Raw genomic sequence first — 25,745 nt, 5'->3', positions numbered from 1 at the left:
TGAGCCAAGATGGCGCCACTGCACGGCAGCCTGGGTGACAGAGCGAGACTCTGTCTCAAAAAAAAGCAACAACTGGCCGGGCGCGGTGGCTCATGCCTGTAATCCCAGCACTTTGGGAGGCCCACGGGGGTGGATCACAAGGTCAGGAGATCGAGACCATCCTGGCTAACACGGTGAAACCCTGTCTCTACTAAAACAAACAAACAAACAAATAAAAAATTAGCTGGGCGTGGTGGCGGGCACCTGTAGTCCCAGCTACTCGGGAGGCTGAGGCAGGAGAATGGCGTGAACCCTGGAGGCGGAGCTTGCAGTGAGCCGAGATCGCGCCACTGCACTCCAGCCTGGGCGACGAGAGAGACTCCATCTCAAAAAAGAAAAAAAAAAAAAAGCAACGACTGCCAGACGCCATAATCACAGGACTGAAGATTATAAGGTAACCAGACAATGCCTGTGTCTTCAATGGACTTACAGTCTACAATAAACTAGTAAATACACAGTCACGGGTCAGATGTTGGGGTAAAAGGACAGAGGGTGTCTGGGGGTGCCATTTTCATGGAGGGATCTCAAAGAAAGTCACCGCTGAGACATCCTGAATTCAGCAAAGGAAAGCACCATCCACATATTGTGGTGTAAAGCAATTCAGACATAGCAGAAACCCAGTGGAAAGGCCCCAGGACAGGAATTTTCTTGGCACATTAAAAAAAAAGTCTGGCCAGGCGCGGTGGCTCGCTCCTGTAATCCCAGCACTTTGGGAGGCCGAGGCGGGGGGATCACTTGAGCCCAGGAGTTCAATATGAGGTTGGCCAACATCATGATACCCCATCTCTACCAAAAAATACAAAAATTAGCCAGGCATGGTGGTGTGTGCCTGCAATCCCGGCTACTCAGGAGGCTGAGGTAGGAGGATTGCTTGAGCCTGGGAAGTCGAGGCTGCAGTGAGCTGAGATGGGGTCATTGCACTCCAGCCTGGGCAACAGAGTGAAATCACGTTGAAGAAGAAGAAAAAGAAAGAAGAAAGAGAAGAAGGAGAAGGAGCCAGGTCACAGCTGCATGAATGAATGAATGAATCAATCAATCAATCAATTAATCAACCACACAAATAAGATGGGAGGGCAGAGTAGAATTCCATATGCAATTCTTTTTTTTTTTTTTTCTTTGAGACAGCCTTGCTCTGTCACCCAGACCGGAGTGCAGTGGTGCGATCTTGGCTCGGTGCAGCCTCCACCTCCTGGATTCAAGCCATTCTCCTGCCTCAGCCTCCCAAGTAGCTGGGACTACAGGCGCATGCCATCACGCCCGGCTAACTTTTTGTATTTTTAGTAGAGAAGGGTTTTGTCATATTGGCCAGGCTGTTCTGGAACTCCCGACCTCATGTGATCAGCCCGCCTCGGACTCCCAAAGTGCTGGGATTACAGGCCCGAGTCACCACACTGGGCCTCCACATGGAATTCTAAGGGGTCCAGAAAACTGACTTGATCAGTATATGGTTCTCACCCAGGGGGCGATTTTCTCTCCCACTAGGGACATTGGGCAACATCTGGAGATATTTTTAGGTGTCAGGACCTCGCTGCAGCATCCTCCTGGAGCATGGAATGGGTGGAGACCAGGGATGCTGCTCAGTACCCTGAAATGCCCAGGACAGCCCCACCCCAGAGAATGATCCAACACCAGATATCAAAAACACAAGGTAGAGAAACCCTGACCTAAAGGCATGAGAGGAGACAGAGGAAGGAATCTGTCAAATATGTACAGAAAGGGAATTTAAAAATTAATAAATGAAGAACACCAGTAGCTTATAAAGGTAGCAGTCCTAAAAATACAATACTATTTCTCTCTTTTTTCCTCTTCTTCTTTTTTTTTGAGATGGGATCTTGCTCTGTCGCCCAGGCTGTAGTGCGGTGGCGCAATCTTGGCTCACTGCAACCTCTGCCTACCGGGTTCATGCGATTCTCCTGTCTCAGCTCTCCCGGGTAACTGGGATTACAGGCATGCACCACCACGCCTGGCTAATTTTTTTTTGTATTTTTATTAGAGATGGTGTTTCGCCATGTTGGCCAGGCTGGTCTCGAACTCCTGACCACAGATGATCCACCTGCCTTGGCCTCCCAAAGTGCTGGGATTACAGGCGTGAGCCACTATGCCTGGCCAATTTTTTTTTTTCTTTCTGGTAGAGACGGAGTTTTGTCATGTTTGCCAGGCTGATCTCAAACTCCTGAGCTCAAACAATCTGCCCGCCTCGGCCTCCCAAAGTGCTGGGATTACAGGCATGAGCCACCGCACCCAGCCTACAATACTTAAGTACCGCAGCTGGTCATGTCTTAATCCCTGAAGTCAAATTCCAGGGTTCTTATGACCCATGGTGCAAGCACAATTACGCCTCTGGTTCAGCCACTAATATGGACGGACACAGCTCTTTACAAGCAAAATCTGCAACAGCCCCTAGAGAGTCACCTCCCCTGCTGCCACCTTGCTTGGTGCCTGGTGACTGCTGAGCAAAGGAAATTCCATCGTTCTCTCCTCCTTAATGCCTCCAGGATAGACAATAAGCTCTAAATCGTGTATCAAGTACCTTCCTGTGAATGGTGAGTATCGACTCGGACACCCAAGTATTTATACAGCTTTAAAAGCCTCCAAGAGACTGGAAAATACTTCTTATGTTTATAAATAGACATAGAATAACCTGCCTGGGTTAACTCTGATGGGAGCTAGTTACAGCAATACAGATGGAAAAAAAAAATGTAGAACTGCCTGAATAAGGGAAGCTCCTGGTATTATTATTATTATTATTATTATTATTATTATTATTTGGAGAGGAAAGGATATTTGTTCAGGCACAGGCATCATTCCTGATACCTGCTACCTCTTCCTAATATCCACTGCAGGAAACCTGGTACACTGTGGTTTTTCTGAGATTAGAAAAATGAAGCACAATGGGCCGGGCACGGTGGCTCACGCTTGTAATCCCAGCACTTTAGGAGGCCGAGGCAATCACGAGGTCAGGAGATCGAGACCATCCTGGCTACACGGTGAAACCCCGTTTCTACCAAAAAATACAAAAAAATTAGCCGGACATGGTGGCGGGTGGCTGTAGGGCCCAGCTACTCGGGAGGCTGAGGTGGGAGAATGGCGTGAACCCAGGAGGCGGAGCTTGCAGTGAGCCAAGATTGTGCCACTGCACTCCAGCCTGGGCGACAGAGCGAGACCCCGTCTCAAAAAAAAAAAAAAAGAAAAAAAGAAAAATTAAGCATAATGAAGTCTCTAGCGTCATCAGACTCAAAGACATAAAGGAGGATGGTGGGTGCTGGGGCTGGGGGAAGGACAAGGGGAATGAGTGTTTCATGGGGACAGTTTCAGTTTGGGAAGTTGAGAAAGTTCTGGAGATGATGGTGGTGATGGTTGCACAACCACGGCAACACACTTGATGCAGCGAAACTGTGCCCTTAAACACAGTTACAATAATAAATTGTATGCGATGTCTATTTTACGATAACAGCACATACACTAGTGATATTAATAGGAAGGGTTTGTAAGCTTATTTGTGTGTGTGTGTATTAAATTGTGGAAAAATAAATGTCACATAAAATTTACCAATTTACCATCTCAATCTTTTTTTTGTTTGTTTGTTTTTTAAGATGGAGTCTCATTCTGTTGCCAGGCTGGAGTGCCACAGCGCGATCTCACCTCACTGCAAGTTCCACCTCCCGGGTTCACGCCATTCTCCCGCCTCAGCCTCCCGAGTAGCTGGGACTACAGGCACCCATCATCACACCTGGCTAATTTTTTGTATTTTTAGTAGAGACAAGGTTTCACCATGTTAACCAGGATGGTCTCGATCTCCTGACCTCGTGATCCGCCCGCCTTGGCCTCCCAAAGTGCTGGGATTATAGGCGTGAGCCACTGCGCCCGGCCGCTAATTTCTGTATTTTTAGTAGAGACGGGGTTTCACCACGTTGCCCAGGCTGGTCTCGAACTCCTGGCCTCAAAGTGATCCACTCACTTCGGCCTCCCAGTGTGCTGGGATTACAGGCGTGAGCCACTGTGCCCAGTAAATCTCAACCATTTTAGGTGCACAGTTCTGTGGTATTAAGTGCATTCACAGTGTTGTGCAATCATCACCACCATCATCTCCGGAACTTTCTCATCTTCCCAAACTGAAACTCTGTCCCCAGCCCGTCCCCTCCCCAGTCCCTGACACTCCCCATTCTACTTTTTGTCTCTATGAATCTGAGGACTCTAGGGACCTCCTAGGAGTGAAATCACACAGAATTTGTCCTTAGTGAGTTTCCTTTTAATGATATTAACTTTGCGACAATTACAAATAAAACCATGTTTAAACGGTCCCTTGGTAATTAGAGATTTAGACTTTCGGAATTTAAAAAAAAAAAAAAGAAAGAAAGCTTTGAGTGACATTGCTGGTGGCAGCTCTCACGGGTGGTTCTGGTTACTTGAATGCAGGGCCAACAGCTTAGAGCGGAGCTGATGACTGGACTCACCCCGGAGTTATATAAAGCATCGAAGGAGATAAATCACGTTTGCAACCCTCGGTTCAGGCGGGGATGATGTCACACACACACATATAGCATATGAGCTTAGAGCTGGGACAGCTCCCAGAGATCATCTGTTCCCCCGCCCCTTCTCCCAAAAAGGAGGCAGACGGTGACTTGCTTGGGAATGTGGCCAAAGCCCTTCAGTAGGTCAGGGCTGGAGCCAAGAGCAAATGTTGAGCTCCCGGCCTCAGCCACACCTCACTTGCCAGCGGCCCCCTGGCCTTCTCCTCCAGGGTCGTGGACTAAGGATATCACTAACAGAAAATATCTCAAGAAAAAGACAGCAAGACACACAAGGAAACCAAAACCAAAGACAGAAATGGGCCCAGTGCAGCAGCTCATGCCTGTAATACTAGCACTTTGGGAGGCTGAGGCAGGAGGATCACTTGTGGTCAGGAGTTCGAGACCAGCCTGGGCAACATATCAAGATCCCCCACCTCTAAAACATTATTATTATTATTATTATATATTTTTTCTCAGATGGAGTTTCACTTTTGTTGCCGAGGCTGGAGTGCAGTGGTGCGATCTCAGCTCATTGCAACCTCTGCCTTCCGGGCTCAAGCAATTCTCCTGCCTCAGCCTCCTGAGTAGCTGGGATTACAGGTACATGCCACCATGCCTGGCTAAATTTTGTATTTTGAGTAGAAATGGGGTTTTGCCATGTTGGCCAGACTGGTCTCGAACTCCTGACCCCTGGTGGTCCGCCCGCCTCAGCCTCCCAAAGTGCTGGGATTACAGGTATGAGTCACTGCGTCCGGCCTAAAAAATTATTTTAAACAATTAGCCAGGTGTAGTGTCTCAGGCCTATAGTTCTGAGTAGTCCAGCTACTCAGGAGGCTGAGGTGGGAAGATCGTTTGAGCCCAGGAGTTCGAGGCTGCAGTGAGCTATGATTGTGCCACTGTACTCCAGCCTAGACAACAGAATGAGACCCCATCTTAAAAAAGAAAAAGAAAAAAGTGACAGATCCTTCTCCAGTTTGATGGGTTTTTAAAAAACCCAATGTTAAAATAATTTTAGGGCCGGGCGCAGTGGCTCACGCCTGTAATCCCAGCACTTTGGGAGGTTGAGGCGGGTGGATCATTTGAGGTCAGGCGTTCAAGACCACCCTGGCCAACAATGATGAAACCCTGTCTCTACTAAAAACAAAAAAATTAGCCGGTGTAGTGGCAGCACCTGTAATCCCAGCTATTCAGGAAGCTGAGGCACAAGAATCGCTTGAACCCGGCAGGTGGAGGTTGCTGTGAGCTGAGATCAAGCCACTGCACCCCAGCCTGGGTGACAGAGTAAGACACCATCTCAAAAAATAATTAATAATAATAATAATATAAAAATTTTAAACTAATGTACACATGCTAGTTTGAGACTTCAAATATTAATCCATTTTCCTTCAGATGGATGGCGGTCCATTAAGTAAACAAGATTAAGACTGAAAAATTTGTCATAAATTATTTATATAATTATTTATAAGTTATATTTATAAATATAATTTTTATACAATAAAATGATTGCACAACATTGTGAATGCATTTAATGTCATTTATATTTTTTTATTTTGTATAATTTTTTTTTTATAGAGACAGGGTCTTGCTCTGTCACCCAGGCTGGAGTGCAGTAGAATAATCACAACTCACTGCAGACTCGAACTCCTGGCCTCAAGAGATCCTCCCACCTGGACCTCCTGAGTAACTGGGACTAAAGGTGTATACCACCATTGTTTAAAAATTGTTGTAGAGATGGGATCTTGCTATGTTGCTCAGGCTGGTCTCAAAGTCCTGGCCTCCAGTGATCCACCCACCTTGGCCTCCCAATGTGCTGGGATTACAGGCATGAGCGCCAAGCCTGGTGGACATTTTTAATTGACAGTGTGGGGTGGGGGATATGAGATAATCGATTTTTGCTGCCTTCGATCCTTACAACTAAGGGATCTCAGTGGGGCCAAAATCCTTCCCTGACTTTGTCAATAACCATTAGTGGGTTTCTAGCTTTGCACGGAAGCCTTGTATGGGTTAACACAGCTGCATCCCCATCAGTGTGAGGAGGGATGAAGAGGACAAGGAAGATAGGGAGGGAGAATGAAGGAGAGGGAAATGGAGAAAATCGCAGAGGGAAATGGTACCAAGACATGGGGAAAATCTGGTTTTGACACAAATCTTCAGAGTGTGTGCTTGTGTTACGATGTTTAAAAATGTGTATGTAGGCCGGACACTGTGGTTCACGCCTGTAATCCCAGCGCTTTGGGAGGCCGAGGCGGACGGATCACAAGGTCAGGAGATCGAGACCATCCTGGCTAACACGGTGAAACCCCGTCTCTACTACAAATACAAATTATTAGCCAGTCGAGGTGGCGGGCGCCTGTAGTCCCAGCTACTCAGGAGGCTGAGGCAGGAGAATGGTGTGAACCCGGGAGGCGGAGCTTGCAGTGAGCCAAGATCACGCCACTGCACTCCAGTCTGGGAGACAAAGCGCACAGCGAGACTCCGTCTCAAAAAAAAAAAAAAAAAAAAAAAAGGTGTATATATGAGCCATAGTGGCTCAAGCCTATAATCCAGCACTTTGGGAGGCTGAGGCGGGTGAATTGCTTGACGCCAGGAGTTTGAGACCAGCCTGGGCAATATAAGGAGACTCCATCTCTACAAAAAGAAGTTTAAAACTTAGCCAGGGCTGGGCGCAGTGGCTCATGTCTGTAATCCCAGCACTTTGGGAGGCCAAGGCGGGTGGATCATTTGAGGTCAGGAGTTCAAGACCAGCCTGGCCAACATGGTAAAACCCCATCTCTACTAAAAATGCAAAAATTAGCCGGGTGTGTTGGCAGGCGCCTGTAGTCCCAGCTACTCAGGAGCCTGAGGCAGGAGAATCGCTTGTGCCTGGGAGGTGCAAGTTGCAGTGAGCCGAGATCGCACCACTGCACTCCAGTCTGGGTGACAGAGTGAGACCCTGTCTCCAAAAAAAAAAAATTACCTAGGCATGCTGGTGCACACCTGTGGACAACTGTGGTATCCCAGTCTCATGAGGCTAAGGCAGGAGGATTGCTTGAGCCTGGGAGGTGGAGGTTGCAGTGAGCAGAGATCATGCCACTGCACTCCAGCCTGGGTGACAGAGTAAGACCCTGTCTCAAAAAAAAAAAAAAAAAAAAAGGCCAGATGTGGTGACTCATGCCTGTAATCCCAGCACTTTGGGAGGCCGAGGCGGGTGGATCACCTGCAGTCACCTGAGGTCAGGAGTTTGAGATCAGCCTGACCAACATGGAGAAAACCCCGTCTCTACTAAAAATACAAAATTAGCTGGGCGTGGTGGTGCGTGCCTGTAATCCCAGCTACTTGGGAGGCTGAAGCAGGAGAAGAGCTTGAACCCGGGAGGCGGAGGTTGCGATGAGCCAAGACTGCGCCATTGCACTCCAGCCTGGGCAACAAGAGTGAAACTCCATCTCAAAAAAGTAAATAAATAAAGTAAATAAATAAATAGATAAAAACACGTATGTATGTTTTCGTATGAGATAGAACGGAGCGTGTGTGTGGCTCCCGACACTGAGACCCGGGAAGGGATGGCTGCTTCCCTAGAGGTGAAGCAAAGTGCATCAGTTACACGTGGGCAAACCCCACCGATCCCAGCACAGCTGCCCGCACTCACCTTTGAGGCAATAATCCAGCTCGAACAGCTCACTGTCTTCCGCCTGCCTCTCCCAGAAAACCAGGTAGTGGGTGATGTTGCCGTTGGGGTCGGAGGGGGGTTTCCACTTCAAAATAATCTGGGATGATGAGTTAGATACTGAGATTGGATCCAGGGGCACGGAGGGGTCTGCCAAAGAGAAAGGAAATGGGTACATCATGAGAAAGAGTGTGCACAAAAAGCTGGTGGGCGGATGCGGGGGACACACTAAAGACATCATGAGGGCACTCATCCCAACACTTTGGGCGACCAAGGTGGGCAGATCACGAGGTCAGGAGATCGAGACCATCCTGGCCAACATGGTGAAACTCGGTGTCTATTAAAAGTTAAAAAAAAAAAAAAAAATTAGCCAGGCGTGGTGGTGCACGCCTGTAGTCCCAGCTACTCGGGAGGCTACTCGGGAGGCAGGAGAATGGCTTGAACCCGGGAGGTGGAGGTTGCAGCGAGCCGAGATTGTGCCACTGCACTCCAACCTCGTGACAGAGTAAGACTCTGTCTCAAAAAAAAAAAAAAAAAGCCATCATAAGGATGTTTGCTGCAGTGTTTTTGTTATGTTTTTTGTTTTGTTTGTTTTATTTTGTTTGTATTGTTTTGTTTTTGTTTGTTTCGGTTTTGGTTTTTGTTTTTTGTTTGTTTTGTTTTTGTTTGTTTCGGTTTTGGTTTTTGTTTTTTGTTTGTTTTGTTTTGTTTTGTTTGAGACAGAGTCTTTGCTCTGTGACCCAGGTTGGAGTGCAGTGGCATGATCTTGGCTCACTGCAACCTCCACCTCCCAGGTTCAAGCCATTCTCCTGCCTCAGCCTCCTGAGTAGCTGGGATTACAGGCGCCCGCCACCATGCCTGGCTAATTTTTGTAGTTTTGGTAGAGGTGGGGTTTTGGCATGTTAGCCAGGCTGGTCTCGAACTCCCGACCTCAGGTGATCTGCCTGCTTTGGCCTCCCAAAGTGCTGGGATTACAGGTGTGAGCCACCGTGTCCGGCCGCCGCAGTGTTTTTTAACATCGGAGAAAACTGGAGACATACAGGGAATCCTCATCCAATCAGGGCACGGGATACCAAGCAGTAGCCCCTTCACATCCCAGATTATGTGAGCATTCATTTATCCATTTCTGCAACAAACACTAACGCTCTCTGACTATGAGCTAAACTCTCTCTGTTCTGGCCAATGGGCAGATGCCGCTGGGGAAAGAGACAATAGTGGGAAGAGACAAATACTCACATTTTTCCGATTAACATCTGTCCTTAATAGAACCCAGTCATGGGGCAGACTTGAAGCCACTGGATGGTGTCGATGACCTGGCATTCAGTCTGCAAAACCTTCCCCTCAAGAATGGAGGCGGCTGACAGAGTGGCTCATACCTGTAATCCCAGCACTTTGGGAGGCTGAGGCAGGAGGATTGCTTGAGCTCAGGAGTTTGAGACAAGCCTGGGTCACATAGCAAGACCCTGTCTCTACTAAAAATCATAAAAATCAGCCAGGCATGAGGAAGCATGCCTGTGGTCCCAGCTAGTTGGGATCTGAGATGGGAGGATCGCTGGAACTCAGGAGGCTGATGCTGCAGTGAGCTGTGATCGCACGACTGCACTCCAGCCTGGGTGACAGAACAAGATCCTTTCTCAAAGAAAGAAAGAAAGAAAAAAAACCAACCAAACAAACAAAACCCAAAAAACCCAAAGTAACGGAGGTGGGTGAGGGAGCTGGGGGTGGGGAGGGAGTCCAAACACCTGGGAGCTAGAAGTTTCTGAAAACTGTAAGTCTTTTGGTATCACTAAAAGATATAGGATGAGAGGGGATTAACTGAAGAAGATAGGGTGATTTATAAAGTTTGAGTTCGAGGCCAGGCACAGTGGCTCATGCCTGTAATCCCAGTACTTCAGGTGGCCGAATCACCTGAATCACCTGAGATCAGGAGTTCGAGACCACACCTGGCCAACATGGTGAAACCCTGTCTCTACTAAAAAAACAAAAATTAGCTGGACATGGTAGTGGGCGCCTGTAATCTCAGCTTCCTGGGAGGCTGAGGCAGGAGAATCTTGAACCTGGGAGGCGGAGGTTGCAGTGAGCCGAGAACGCGCCATTGAACTCCAGCCTGGGAGACAAGAGCGAAACTCCGTTAAAAAAAAAGAAAAGGGCCGGGCACGGTGGCTCATGCCTGTAATCCCAGGACTTTGGGAGGCCAAGGCGGGCGGATCATGAGGTTGGGAGATCGAGACCACAGTGAAATCCCGTCTCGACTAAAAATACAAAAACTTAGCCGGGTGTGGTGGTGGGCACCTGTAGTCCCAGCTACTCGGGAGGCTGAGGCAGGAGAATGGCGTGAACCCGGGAGGTGGAGCTTGCAGTGAGCCGAGATTGCGCCACTGCACTCCAGCCTGGGTAACAGAGCGAGACTCTGTCTAAAAAAAAAAGCTGATTTTGAGCCTATAGGATGGGCTTTCTCATCCTCAGCACTATTGGCTTTTGGGGCTGCATAATTCTTTGTCATGATGGAGGGTGCATCCTGTGTGCTGCAGGACATGAAACAGCCTCTCTGGCTTCCACCCACGAAATGCCAGTGGTTTCATCTCCACAGCTGTGACAACCAAAAACGTCTCCAGACATTGACTGGCAACTGTTCCCTGGAAGAGCAGTTAACCCCATTTGGGAACTACTGCTGTAAGAGAAGCACTTAGGTTTTACAAAAATATACTCAGGCTGGGCCCAGTGGCTCACGCCTGTAATCCCAGCACTTTGGGAGGCCAAGGTGGGCGGATTATTTGAGGTCAGGAGTTCCAGAGCAGCCTGGCCAACATGGTGAAAGCCCTGTCTCTATTAAAAATACAAAAATGGCTGGGCGTGGTGTCTCACGCCTGTAATCCCAGCACTTTGGGAGGCCAAGGCGGGCAGATCACCTGAGGTCGGAAGTTTGAGACCAGCCTGACCAACATGGAGAAAGCTTGTCTCTACAAAAAAAAAAAATACAAAATTAGCCAAGCGTGGTGGCGCATGCCTGTAATTCCAGCTACTCGGGACGCTGAGGCAGGAGAATTGCTTGAACCCAGGAGGTGGAGGTCGCAGTGAGCTGAGATAGCACCATTGCACTCCAACCTGGGCAACAAGAGCGAAACTCCATCTCAAAAACAAAACAAAACAAAACAAAAAAAGCTGGCATGGTGGCTCATGCCTGTAATACCACCAAGGTGGGCGGATTGCAGGTCAAGAGATCGAAACCATCCTGCTCAACATGGTGAAACCCGTCTCTACTAAAAATAAAAAAACTAGCTGGCCATGGGTGGCACGCCTGGTAGTTGCAGCTACTTGGGAGGCTGAAGCAGGAGAATCATTTGAACCGGGATGGGGAGGTTGCAGTGAGCTGAGGTTACACCACTGCACTCCAGCCTGGGCAGCAGAGTGAGACTCTGTCTCAAAAAAACAAAACAAAACAAAACAAAAAAAGCTGGCATGGTGGCTCATGCCTGTAATACCACCAAGGTGGGCGGATTGCAGGTCAAGAGATCGAAACCATCCTGCTCAACATGGTGAAACCCGTCTCTACTAAAAATAAAAAAACTAGCTGGCCATGGGTGGCACGCCTGGTAGTTGCAGCTACTTGGGAGGCTGAAGCAGGAGAATCATTTGAACCGGGATGGGGAGGTTGCAGTGAGCTGAGGTTACACCACTGCACTCCAGCCTGGGCAGCAGAGTGAGACTCTGTCTCAAAAAAACAAAACAAAACAAAAATTAGCCCAGTATGGTGGTACGTACCTGTAATCCCAGCGACTTGGGAGGCTGAGGCAGGAGAATCACTTGAACCCGGGAGGTGGAGGTTGCAGTGAGTCCAGATGGCGCCACTGCACTCCAGCCTGGGTGACAGAGTGAGACTCCATCTCAAACAAACAAACAAAACATAATTAAATTGCTATGAAATACCCCAGGTCAAAACAAAACAAAACAAAAAGAAGTAACAAGTGGGAAGAGGGAAAAGACATCGAGATGAAACAAAAATGACCAAAGGTTGAAGCTGGGAGGCGGCCGCCTGTGGGGTTGTTGTTCTTTCTATGCTGTGAATATTTGAAAATTTTTCATAATAGGATGAAAAATAGAAATATTCCCATCAAGTGGCTTGTTGTTACTGCCTCATCTGAAACTATAAACCTCAATACTCAGTTCCTTTAAAAGCCAATAACTGACTGGGCGAGGTGGCTCACACTTCTAATCCCAGGACTTTGGGAGGCCAAGGCAGGAGGATCACTTGAGGCCAGGGGTTCAAGACCAGCCTGGGTAACAAAGCAACGTTCTATCTCCACAAAAAATACACAAATTAGCTGGCTGCGGTGGTGCATGCCTACAGTCCCAGCTACTCAGGAGGCTGAGATGGGAGAATTACTTGCACCCGGGAGGCAGAGGTTGCAGCGAGCCGAGATTGTGCTGTTGCACTCCAGTCCAGGTGACGAAGCCAGACTTTGTCTCAAAAAAAAAAAAAAATAGCCACACATAGTGGTATACTCTGATAATTCCTTCTACTTAGGAGGCTGAGGCAGGAGGATTGCTTGAGCCTGGGAGTTTGAGGCTGCAGTGAGCCATGAACACGCCACTGCACTGCACTCCAGCCTGGGTGACAAAGTAAGACCCTGTCTCAAAAAAAAAAAAAAAAAAAAAAAAAAAAAAAAAAAAGCCAATAACCGTATCAAGGAATATTTTATACAACCTCGCTGCACCAGCCTGTTAAAAGCCAGAGGTCTGAATCACAGACAAATTCACATTCCCAAGACACACTCACTGGTAGCATCTGTCTGGACATAAATGATGTCACTCTTGGCCCCGTAGGTCCGGCGTTCATCCGAAAAGGTGACCAGGGTCTTCACAAAGATGGCATACTGGGTCCAGGGCTTGAGACCCCGCATTAGCCATCCTGGGTGGTTCTGTGATTTGGGGTCGTTGGACCTCAGGGGCGGGTCAATGTCTACCACCGTCCAACTGTTGGAACCACACGCATCCTGCCCGTCAAACTCCGTCACATTCTGGTAAGGGCTTTCAAGACAAAACAGCAGAAGGCGGTTACCTTTATAAGACCGTCACATTACGGCTGGGCGCGGTGGCTCAAGCCTGTAATCCCAGCACTTTGGGAGGCCGAGGCGGGCAGATCACGAGGTCAGGAGATCGAGACCATCCTGGCTAACACGGTGAAACCCCGTCTCTACTAAAAGATACAAAAAACTAGCCAGGCGGGGTGGCGGGCGCCTGTAGTCCCAGCTACGCTGGAGGCTGAGGCAGGAGAATGGCGTAAACCCGGGAGGCGGAGCTTGCAGTGAGCTGAGATCCGGCCACTGCACCCAGTCTGGGCAACAGAGCGAGACTCCATCTCAAAAAAAAAAAAAAAAAGACCGTCACATTGAGCACCGTGCAGATGAGGCCTGGGAAGTTACATCCTGTAGGGTCACGTCTTACTCACCCAACAATCTTATGCTGCAAGAAAAAATAACTCGGGAACAGCCGAAGAGAAAGGAACCGCCAACCCTGACATCTCAATGCAAAAACACAGCTTGGGCATCCCTTATTCAAAATACTTGGGATTTGGCCAGGCATGGTAGCTCACGCCTGTAATCCTAGCACTTTGGGAGGCTGAGGTGGGTGGATCATTTGAGGCCAGGAGTTCGAGACCAGCCTGGCCAACATGGTGAAACCTCATCTCTACTAAAAATACAAAAATTAGCAAGGCATGGTGGTGGGCGCCTGTAATCCCAGCTGCTCTGGAGGCTGAGGCAAGGGAATCGCTTGAACTCGGGAGCAGAGGTTGCAATGAACCGAGATCGCACCACTGCACTTCAGCCTGGGTGACAGAGCGAGACTCTGTCTAAAAATGAATAAATAAATAAATAAATGATTGGGACCAGAAGTGTTTTGGATTTTGGATATTTTTGGGTTTTGAAATATTTGCATTTTACTAGTTAATTTGCATTGTACCAGTTCAGCATCTCGAATCTAAAAATCTGAAATCTGAAATGCTCCAATGAGCTTTTCCGTTGAGCATCAGGTCAGCCCTCAAAAAGCTTTGGATTTTGGAGCATTACAGATTTCAGATTTTCAGATTAGGGATACTCAATCTGTAATAACAGTAATAGCAGGAATTTCCTCGCAAGTTATTGATAAGATTAGACTGTGTATAAGTTCTCAGCAAGGCACAAGGTCAATCTTGGGGGCTAGAACTATTATTAATATTACTACTGGCCAGGTGTGGCGGCTCATGCCTGTGATCCCAGCACTTTGGGAGGCCAAGGTGGGCGGATCACCTGAGGTCAGGAGTTTGAGACCAGCCTGGCCAACATGGCAAAACACATCTGTACCAAAAATACACCAATTAGCTGGGTGTGATGGTGCACGCCTGTAATCCCAGCTACTCAAGAGACTGAGGCAGGAGAATTGCTTGAACCCGGGAGGCAGAGGTTGCAGTAAGCCAAGATCGTGCCGCTGCACTGCAGCCTGGGCAACAGAGCGAGACTCCATCTCAAAAAAAAAAAAAAAGTTGGGGAAAAAAATGAAAAATAGATAAGCAATACATTTGATAACATCCGCTCAGTAGACTGAGTTCCTGACTACAAAGGATGTCTGATGAGATATACACAGGCCAGGCAAAATGGAATACTGCCCCAGGAAACTGGCCAGTCCGGCCTTCTACGAAAGCTGCCTGCTTCCATTTTCAGCATTTGATAAAAGCAGACAGTATTGACTTTGCATACCATTGACCGGTGAGACTGTAAAAAGGAACCTAAGGTATTTATTCCAGGAGGAGGAGGGAGATAGAGAGGAACCCGAGAGGGGCACATTGGGGCACAAACGAGGCAAGCACAGAGCCAGCCGGCCCTCGCCTCTGCAAGGTCTATCTCTTCCACTTACGCCTCTTTGTAGAACAGCATGAACCCCAGGAGGTCTCGGAAGTCGGGGGGCCAGTACGGCTCCCATCTCAGCAAGATCTTATCGAAAGATGTCCGAATGTAAGAAAATTTAAGTAACTCATTTTCACCTAGAAAAGTTAAAACAAAAGGCAAAAACAAGCTATTTCAGTGTAGTCTCAGACCAAAGCCTGGGACCCCCACACTTCCTGGAGGGACTGTGAGAAGGAAGAGGTCGGGCTGCTATTTCCCCTAAGGGTCTCCTCCCCTCGTGCCTGGCTGAGTATGAATGGGGGGAGATTCAAAGGCAAGAGACGGTTTTGCAACTTGGCCGCTCATGCTCACGTAAGCCAATGACTTGACTCAGCCAGACACTCAACTGAATAAGGGCGATCTGTGCCCGCGTGAGAAGGACAACTGGCCAACAGGTATTGGAGGAAGGGATTTCCAAGGATAATGTTTGTCCTGACACAATGTTGTCTCACACGTGGACTTCTAAGACTGACCTGGAAGGAGGTGCAACGCCAGTGCAAATAAACCCATGCCAAGTGATTTTAGAGAGCCTGCAGACCATTAGACATTGGAGAGACGCATCTAAGTAATTCTCTCTGCCTAGAAGGCAAACCCTCTCCTAAACCTCACCCCAACCTCATTCTCTCTTCTTGTACTTTTTTTTTTTTTTTTTTCTGAGACATTCTTGCTCTGTTGCCAAGGCTGGAGTGCAGTGGCACGATATCTGCTCACTATAACCTCCGCCTACCAGGTTTAAGCAATTCTCATGCCTCAACCTCTCAAGTAGCTGGGATTACGGGCACCCACCACCACGCCCAGCTAGTTTTTGTTTATTTTTTTAGTAGAGATGGGGTTTCACCACATTGGCCAGGCTGCTCTCGAACTCCTGACCTCGAGTGATCTGCCCGCCTCGGCCTCCCAAAGGGTTGGGATTACAGGCGTGAGCCACCATCCCCGGCCCTTGCACTACATTTTGACATAAGTAGCTAACTCCCCATGGAGGTGTCACAGAAGCCCCTGGCAGCTCACTGCTCAGAATCTGTCAGGGAAGTGCAGTCAGCAGGCAGCCTGCAGCTGCACGACCCGCTACAGCATTCCAGCCAAGACCTGATTCTCCCTGGACAACCTCCACCTGTGACTGAGCTTGGTGGATGCCTGGCCGTTCCATTGCAATGCAGAACTTCCCTGCAGACAACTGTGGCCTTGAGCTCTTTCTGGGTTTGGACAAGACTCAGGGATACACCACTGTCTGAGGCTCTCCCAGCCCTATCCTCTTTCCTTCCTGCTCTCTGTTCACAGAGGTCAGATCCACGCTATTGTCAAAAGGCTCTTCATGGCTGGGCGTGGTGGCTCACACCTGTAATCCCAGCACTTTGGGAGGCCGAGGCGGGAGGATCACATGAGGTCAGGATTCAAGACTACCCTGGCCACCACGGCAAAACCCTGTCTCTACTAAAAATACAAAAAGAATTAGCCGGGCATGGTGGCATGTGCCTGTAGTCCCAGCTACTCTGGAGGCTGAGGCGAGAGAATTACTTGAATCCAGGAGGAGGAGGTTGCAGTGAGCCAAGATCGCACCACTGCACTCCAGCCTGGGTGACAGAGAAAGACTCTGTCTCAAAAAAAAAAAAAAAAAAGGAAGCTCTTCCTCTCTTTCATATTTCATGGGTATTACCCTCTCTATACATTTTCTGCACTCCTAAACTTCAATTTGGCAGTCACTTCCCGGGACATGCAGACTGACATAGGTATTTGACTCAACTCTGAACTCTTCAGCATCAGCCTGATACACATATAAGAAGATGTCATTCATTCATCCATTCATTCATTCATCCATCATTCATTCATCCATTCATTCATTCATCCATCATTCATTCATCCAGCATTCATTCATCCATTCATTCATTCATCCATCATTCATTCATCCATTCATTCAGTGCTCGTATGACCTCACCCCGTATCAGGTACTATATTGCATGCAGTAAGCATAGTGATAATATTAATAAATGTGCAGAGTCTGCCCTCAGTAAGAAAGCCGATCACACAATGGGTTGTTAGAGGGAAATAACACCCCCGGGGGGCCACTGTGATGGATGAGAGAGGAGAGCCACATTATCTGGTTTGTGGACCACTTACAGCAGGGGTCCCCAGCCCCTGGGCTACAGACCAGTCCTGCTCCATGGCCTGTTAGGAACAGGGCTGTACAGCAGGAGGTGAGTGGTGGGCAAGCAAGGGAAGCTTCCTCTGTATTTACAGTCACTCCCCATCGCTCGCATGACCACCTGAGCTCTGCCTCCTGTCAGATCAGCGGCAGCATGAGATTCTCATAGGAGCATGAACCCCATTGTGAACTGTGCACATGAGGGATCCAGACTGCACACTCCTTATGAAAATCTAAAGCCTGATGATCTGCCACTGTCTTCCCATCACTCCCAGCTGGGACCATCTAGTTGCAGGAACATAAGCTCAGGGCTCCCATGGATTCTACCTGATGGTGAGTTGTCCAATTCTTTCATTATACATTACGATGTAACAATAATAGGAATAAGGTGCACCATAAATGTAATGCACTTGAATCATGCCGAAACCATCCCCACCCCCCACCAATCCATGGAAAAACTGTCTTCCGCTAAACCGGGCCCTGGTGCCAAAAAGGTTGGGGACCAGTGACTTACAGGATGCCTGGTCCCCATTGGTCTTCAGGGCAATGTCATTTCTCTCCTGGCGCCCCTTGGTTCCTGAAACTTCTTCCATCTTGTGGATTTCTGACAAGCAGAGTTTGGGGTTATAGTGGAAGAAGAGTTTCCCCTGAGTGATGGTGAGGTTGTGTTTGCTCCAATCCCAGAGCTGCCTTAGGTTCTGGTTGTCCAAGGCATAGAAGGAGTAGTTCCTATGGAAATAACACATACATCTAGTCATTCAACAGCTGGTCTTCTACAGCTCTAAGATGCTATGGCCATGCCTGGAGTTGATCTTGTTCGGTGCTATATCCCTAATCCTCTCCACTTGCTTGGCACATACTCAACATATCTTTGTCGAATGGGGATAACAGGGGAAGCTGAGGAAGTTTTCATGGCCAGGAAGGAGGCTCAGCTCAGTCTTGAAGGGGGGTGGTGAGTCTGTGATGGACTGAGGAATAGGTTTTGCAGAAACCAATTTCTGCAAACAGGGGAAATACTGATGACACAGAGGCACCCAAGCTGAGCTCAGGGAAGAGCAAAGTAGCCTGTTTTGGCCAATAGGTGACAGGAAATAGCTGGAGTTGCAATAGACCAGACCCTCTAGTATACTGCATGCCAGATCAAGACCAAGAATGTGTGACCGTCCTTAATAAGCAGAAAGGAGCCACTGAAGGTTTTTGTTTGTTTGTTTGTTTTTTAAATTGAGACGGAGTCTCACTCTGTTGCCCAGAGACTACATTGTCCGCTGGAGTGCACTCCAGCGGACAATATAGTCTAAATTATATTGTTTAGACCTCCTTCTCGAATCACTTACCAGCTCATGTTGATTACCATGTCCTTTTGTCCCTTTCCCCATTGGCTGTCTGTTCTACAGATGTGAGGCTGGGGCTGAGGCAGCCATCTTGTGACCATGAGGAGCACAAAGATGGAAAGAACCTGGGTCTTCCACAGACCTCCTGCCTATGAGTCAATCTTGATCTGCGTGAAACACAGCTAGTCTGAGTTTCTGCTCTTTTACTAACAGAGTTTCTAGGACCTCAAGGAGAAGGCTGGAATATATTGGAATACACTGAGATGGAGCCCATCCCAGAAATTAGGATGAACAACTGGGACTAAGAAGAAATGTCCATTTTATGCATGTTAAACTCTACTTACAATGTAGCCCAAACAGCCGGATGCCCTATTTAGCAAAAATTCCAGCCTGTGCCCTTGGAGGACAGGCACCAAGGTTGGGCTGCTCCCACTTTTGTTTCTCAAGAATGACTATAAAACAGCTTTTGCAATTTTTGGCTGGATGGACCTCTAGGCACATTCCAAGTTCTTTTCTCCCAAGGTTTTGCCACATAACTTTCATTTGTTTTTTTTTTTTTAAATCCTTAAGTTTTTCTTCTTCTTTTCTTTTCTTCTTTTTTTTTTTTGTGGACGGAGTCTTGCTCTGTCACCCAGGCTGGAGTGCAGTGGTGTGATCTTGGCTCACTGCAACCTCTGTCTCCCAGGTTCAAGCTATTCTCCTGCCTCAGCCTTCCAAGGAGCCGGGATTACAGGTGTGCACCACCACACCTGGCTAATTTTTGTACTTTTAGTAGAGATGGGGTTTCACCATGTTGGCCAGGCTGGTCTTGAACTCCTGGCCTCAAGTGACCCACCCGCATCAGCCTCCCAAAGTGATGGGATTACAGGCATCAGCCACCGCGCCTGGCCAAAAAAATCCTTAAGTTTTTCTAATGCCTGAACTTCCTAGTTAGCATTCAGGCCCACGTACCCGATTTCCAAGGTCTCTCCTCGAATCAGACGTAACTTCCGGAAGAAGGAAAGTGACACCAGAGCGTAGGATCGGCGGATTTTTAGATACCCTGAAATTTCTTCAATGAGGCCGAGGTTGGCTTCTAGCTCAGCTGCCAGATTATCTAAGGAAATGAGAGAATATTCAGTGGGTTTCTATAGATATATTTCAATCTTCTCATGATTCTCCACGGTGAGAAGATAACCCTCAGGCTGTAAATGATTGGACATACCCAGCTTAAAACTCATCATGCTGGCCAGGCACGGTGGCTCACACCTGTAATCCCAGCCCTTTGGGAGGCCGAGGTGGGCGGATCACCTGAGGTCGAGAGTTCGAGACCAGCCTGACCAACATGGAGAAACCCCATCTCTACTAAAAATACAAAAAAAAATTAGCCAGGTGTGGTGGCACATGCCTGTAATCCCAGTTACTCGGGAGGCTGAGGCAGGAGAATTGCTTGAACCCAGGAGGCAGAGGTTGTGGTGAGCCAAGATCGCACCATTGCACTCCAGCCTGGGCAACAAAGAGAGAAACTCCGTCTCAAAAAAAACAAAAAACAAAACAAAACAAACAAACAAACAAACAAAACCTCATCATGCTTAGAACACAATCTGTAGTTCTTAGCATTCCTTAAATGGGTCAAGCATACTTCTGCCCCAGGACCTTGGCACTGGCTGCCTCTGTTGCTCAGAATACTATTTCCACCATATAGCTGCTTGGCTTGTTCCACCATCATCTCAAACCCTCTTTTCCCACACCAGAGACTTCTCTAAAATAGCAACCCCAGGCTAGGTGCTGGTGGCTCATGCCTGTAATCCTAGCACCTTGGGAGGGTGAGGCAGGTGGATCACTTGAGGTCAGGAGTTCAAGACCAGCCTGGCCAACATGGTGAAACCCTGTCTCTACTAAAACTACAAAAAAAAAAAAGCAATCCCTTTTATTCTCTATTTCAGAGGCTGACCAATGACAGCCCACTGGCCAAATTCCACCTGTTTTGTAAAATAAAGTTTTATTGGAACAAAGCCATGCCCACTAGCTGACATGGGTCTATGGCTGTATTCATATTACAACAGTAGAGCTGAATGGTTATGACAGACATTGCCCGGCCTGTAGGGCTGAATATATTCATGACAGAGCCCTTTATAGGGAAAAGCTGCCCATTTCCATTCCACCTATTACCCTGCTGCACTTCCCTTCACAGCACAGGCCACCACCTGAACTTAAAATATCTGTTGATTTACTTATGTGCAAAAATCCAGCGGGGTAAGGACTTGACCTTACTCACTGTGAGTATTCAATACATGTTTGCTAAAGAAATAAGCAAAGGAATGCCTTTTTGCCTGACATGGTATTTCTTTTCTTTCCTTTTCTTTTTTTTTGAAATGGAGTCTCGGTCTATGGCCCAGGCTGGAGTGTAGTGGTGCGATCTCAGCTCACTGCAACCTCTGCCTCCCAGGTTCAAGTGACTCTCCTGCCCCAGCCTCCCGAGAAGCTGGGACTACAGGCATGTGCCACCATGCCCAGCTAATTTTTGTATTTTTAGCAGAGACAGGGTTTCCCCATGTTGGCTGGTCTCAAACTCCTGACCTCAAGTGATACGCCCACCTCAGCCTCCCAAAGTGCTGGGGTTACAGGCATGAGCCACCGTGCCTGGTCTTCTTTTTTTTTTTTTTTTTGAGATGGAGTCTCACTCTGTCGCCCAGGCTGGAGTGCAGTGGCGCGATCTCAGCTCATCGCAACCTCCACTTGCTGAGTTCAAGCAATTCTCCTGCCTCAACCTCCTGTGTAGCTGGGATTACAGGCATGTGCCACCACACCTGGCGAAGTTTTTTGTATTTTTAGTAGAGATGGGGTTTCTCCATGTTTCTCTGAGCTGTGAGCGGGGAAGAAAATGGACATGGAGCCCAGCAGGCACCCCGATGCGCCCCCAGAGAGCACTCACTGCCTCCTCGAATGTTGATGATCAGACTCCCGTTGATGACAGTGCATCCTCGGAGCTCCTGGGCAGACGTCACCGAGTCGATGGTCTTCTCGCCTTCTAGGAGGTGGCATACCTTGGGACAGGGGCCCAGGCACGGGGTGCACAGCAAGCTAAGACAGAGCAGAGAGAGAGAGGGATAAGGGTGTTCAAAGTCCCTCAGACATCTCTGGCATCTTTCTGCCTGATATGCTATTTCTTTGTATGTGCATGTGACAGAGTCTTGCTCTGTTGCCCAAGCTGGAGTGCAGTGGTGCGATCTCAGCTCACTGCAACCTCTGCCTCCTGGGTTCAAGAGATTCTCCTGCCTCAGCCTCCACAGTAGCTGGGATTACAGGTGCCCACAACCACGCCCAGCTAATTTTTGTATTTTTGAGTAGAGACGGGGTTTCACCACGTTGACCAGGCTGGTCTCCAACTCCTGACCTCAAGTGATCCACTCGCCTCAGCCTCCCAAAGTGCTGGGATTACAGGTGTGAGCCACTGCACCTGGCCCTTTCTGCCTGAGATAATATTTCTGAAAACACAGTCTGCCGATCTACCATAGGGCATATTGCTTGATTGTTAAAATTGTAGACTCTGGAGCCAGGCGTGGTGGCTCCCGCCTGTCATCTCTGCACTTTGAGAGGCCAAGGAGGGAGTGTTGCTTGAGCCTGGGAGTTCGAGATCAGCCTGGGAAGACAGCGTACCATGCAGGGTCTCAAGTGATGGCATGAGTCCATCATGCGACGGCAAGGTCTTCTGACCTCAGCATTGTTCACATCTGGGGCCAAGTAACTCTCCACTGCAGTGGTGGGGGTGGTATCCTGTGCATTGGACGCTATTAGCATCCCTAGGCTCCACTCACGAGATGCCAGTAGCATCCCTCCCATAAGTTGTGGCAATTAAAAATGTCCTCCAGGCCAGGCGCAGTGGCTCACGCCTGTAATCCCAGCACTTTGGGAGCCTGGCCAACATGGTGAAACCTTGTCTCTACTAAAAATACAAAAATTAGCCAGGTGTAGTGGTGCCCACCTGCAATCCCAACTACTCGGGAGGCTGAGGCAGGAGAATCACTTGAACCCAGGAGGCGGTGGCTGCAGTGAGCCACGATCATGCCACTTTACTCCAGTCTGGGTGACAGAGTAAGACTCTGTCTCAAAAAAAAAAAAAAAAAAAATGTAGCACCTTCCTCCTTTCTCTGTTCCTCCAGTCGTGTAAGATGTGCCTGCCTCCCCATCACTTTCCCCCATGATTGTAAGTTTCCTGAGGCCTCCCCAGAAGCAGAAGCCGCTATGCTTCCTGTACAGCCTGCAGGGCCATGAGCCAATTAAATCTCTTTTCTTTATAAATTACCCAGTTCCAGGTATTTCTTTTTTTTTTTTTTTTTCCCTATGAGACTGAGTTTTGCTCTTGTTGCCCAGGCTGGAGTGCAATGGCACCATCTCAGCTCACCGTAACCTACACCTCCTGGGTTCAAGCGATTCTCCTGCCTCAGCCTCCCAAGTAGCTGGGATTACAGACGCACACCACCACGCCCAGCTAATTTTGTATTTTTAGTAGAGACGGGGTTTCTCCATGTTGGTCAGGCTCATCTTGAACTCCTGACCTCAGGTGATCCACCCACCTCGGCCTCCCAAAGTGCTGGGATTACAGGTGTGAGCCACTGCACCCAGCTAATTTTGTATTTTTAGTAGAGACGGGGTTTCTCCATGTTGGTCAGGCTCATCTTGAACTCCTGACCTCAGGTGATCCACCCACCTCGGCCTCCCAAAGTGCTGGGATTATAGGCGTGAGCCACGACGCCCCGCTCCAGGTTTTTATTTATAGCAGTGCAGAAATGGACAAATGCACGTGGTAATGAGAATGTGCCATTCATTACCTTGAGCTGATGGGCCTGATGTGGCAGAACTGACACTGTTACCCCAACGTGGCAGAACTCAACTTGCTACTCCAAGGAGACAGGACATTTGCTGTTGTGTGTGGGATTTGATGCAAGTATGGCTGTAACATGACTCCATGTTTAACAGCAAACGACTTGGGCAACCTTTGGTTTTGCCAACCTGCAGCCTGATGCCATCACAGCCTCCAGGAGTCCTTTGGGAGCCAGTCCTCCCCCAACACGCGGTCCCTGAGATCAGCTCTTGGCTTCCAAAGCCTTTCTAGATCCAGGATGGACACAAGATCCAAGACAAGCTGAGCACCACCTTCTATTCCCGTGGCGGCTCAGAGATGGGTACAGGACTTAAGTCAGCGCAGTGAGGGTTCTGCTAGAACATGCAGGAAGGGGAAATTGTCTTCCTTCTGGAGTATCTAAGGGTTTTGCCATCTTGCTAGCATGGGGTGAAGGGTGAGGGAGAAGCTGCCTGAAAAGAAAACCAACAAAGAGCAAAATAAAGATGGAAGAGACTGATCAGGTACATTACTTAAGCTTCTTGATACAGCTATGCCTGAAGCAACTCCCTGAACTTTTTGGTTATGGGCACTAACAAACTCCTTTAATCTTGGTTAAGTCAAGGTTTTTTTTTGTTTTTTGTTTTTTGTTTTTTTTCTGATGGAGTCTCGCTCTTATTGCTCAGGCTGGAGTGCACTGGTACAACCTCGGCTCACTGCAACCTCCGCCTCCCGGGTTCAAACGATTCTCCTGCCTCAGCCTCCTGAGTAACTGGGATTACAGGCCTGCATCACCATGCCCATCTAATTTTGTATTTTTATTTTTTAATTTTTTTAGTAGAGATGGGGTTTCTCCATGCTAGTCAGGCTGGTCTCGAACTCCTGACCTCAGGTGATCCACCCGCCTCGGCCTCCCAAAGGGCTAGGATTACAGGTGTGAGCCATTATGCCAGGCCAGTTAAGCCAATTTGAGTTGGAGTTCTGGTGCATGAAACCACAAGATTCCCAACTGTTAACAGTCTCCGTGTGTTCATCTGAAAATAACAACACTAATGCCACAGCTTGTGATGAGGAACTCAATGATGCATACCACAAAAGCACTTCGCACACAGAACATAATTTTATCTATTGCTACAAGAGTCACTTGTTATCGGTGGCATCGTTGTTGCTGCTGCCGTTGTTCTCACACCCCTGTGTATTCAACTCTTCAGAATGATTTTTGTGACTGTAGTATCATAAAGAATGTATCTGGTCTTCATCCTGGTTCTTGGCATAGAGCTTCAAAAACCCTTGGAATTTTCTGAGTCATAGGAATGCTTTTGTTAGGAGGGTTAGGAATGTTGGGGGTGACTTATGGTGGGGGCCTAGATAACATTAGGGTGGGGGGCGGTCACCAGAAAGACCAACCTTGTGATTGGAGGGTTGGGGCTTTTAGTCACCTGACCTCCAGGGAGAGGAGAGGGCTGGAAATGGCAGTGTTTAATCACATGGCCAATGATTTCCATCGATCACACAGAAGGAAGGAGACTCCAATTAAAACTGTGGACACTGGGGGCAGGTGCAGTGCCTCACGCCTGTAATCCTAGCTCTTTGGGAGGCTGAGGCAGGTGAATCGCAAGGTCAGGAGTTCAAGACCAGCCTAGCCAACATGGTGAAACCCCGTCTTTACTAAAAATACAAAAATTAGCCATGCATGGTGGTGCACGCCTGTAGTCCCAGCTACTTGGGAGGCTGAGGCAGGAGAATCGCTTGAACCTGGGATGTGGAGATTGCAGTGAGCTAAGATTGTGCCACTGCACGCCAGCCTGGGTGACAGAGTGAGACTCCATCTCAAAACAAACAAACAAACAAAAACTCTGGACACCAAAGCTCAGTAGTACTTCCCAGCTGGTGGACACGTCAGTATGTCAAGAGGGTGATATATGCTGTTGCCACAGGGAGGGAATATGGAAATTCTGTGTCTAGAACTCTCCCAGATCTTGCCCTATGTGTATGCTTTATAATAAAACTATAACTGTATAGCAGGGTTTTTAAATTTGAGACAAGATCTTGCTCTGCCACCCAGGCTGGAGTGCACTGGCACAATCTCAGCTCACTGCAGCCTCAAACTCCTGGGCTCAAGCAATCCTCCTGCTTAAGCCCCCCAAGTAGCTGGGACTACAGGCATGCACCCCCACACCTGGCTAATGTTTTTAAATTTTTGTAGAGATGAGGTCTTGCTATGTTGTCCAGGCTGGTCTCAAACCTCTGAGCTCAAGTGAGCCTCCCACCTTAGCCTCCCAAAGTGCTGGGATTACAGGCATGAGCCACCACACCTGGCCAGGTTTATTTTAGTTCTC

The 25,745-nt window shown here is 48.3% G+C and overlaps 1 protein-coding gene across 4 annotated transcripts in view; it reads right to left on the bottom strand.

The window, feature by feature from the left end:
- INSR (insulin receptor) overlaps nucleotides 1–25,745 on the bottom strand; it is a 189,408-nt gene that overhangs the window by 45,911 nt on the left and 117,752 nt on the right. For all 4 annotated transcript variants that reach the window (XM_033200527.1, XM_033200528.1, XM_033200529.1 and 1 more), the window contains exons 4-9: nucleotides 21,499–21,647; nucleotides 19,536–19,680; nucleotides 17,768–17,982; nucleotides 15,085–15,211; nucleotides 12,971–13,221; nucleotides 8,176–8,343 (exon numbers count right to left, since the gene is read on the bottom strand). In XM_033200527.1, coding sequence (XP_033056418.1) covers nucleotides 8,176–8,343; nucleotides 12,971–13,221; nucleotides 15,085–15,211; nucleotides 17,768–17,982; nucleotides 19,536–19,680; nucleotides 21,499–21,647 — 1,055 coding nt within the window. The remainder of the gene's footprint in view (nucleotides 1–8,175; nucleotides 8,344–12,970; nucleotides 13,222–15,084; nucleotides 15,212–17,767; nucleotides 17,983–19,535; nucleotides 19,681–21,498; nucleotides 21,648–25,745) is intronic.

The sequence above is a fragment of the Trachypithecus francoisi genome, unplaced genomic scaffold (genome assembly GCF_009764315.1).
Source record: "Trachypithecus francoisi isolate TF-2019V2 unplaced genomic scaffold, Tfra_2.0 Lachesis_group5, whole genome shotgun sequence".
NCBI classification, from domain to species: Eukaryota; Metazoa; Chordata; class Mammalia; order Primates; family Cercopithecidae; genus Trachypithecus; species Trachypithecus francoisi.
Note: the sequence above shows the minus strand (reverse complement) of the source record. Positions and strands in the feature narration are given on the sequence as shown.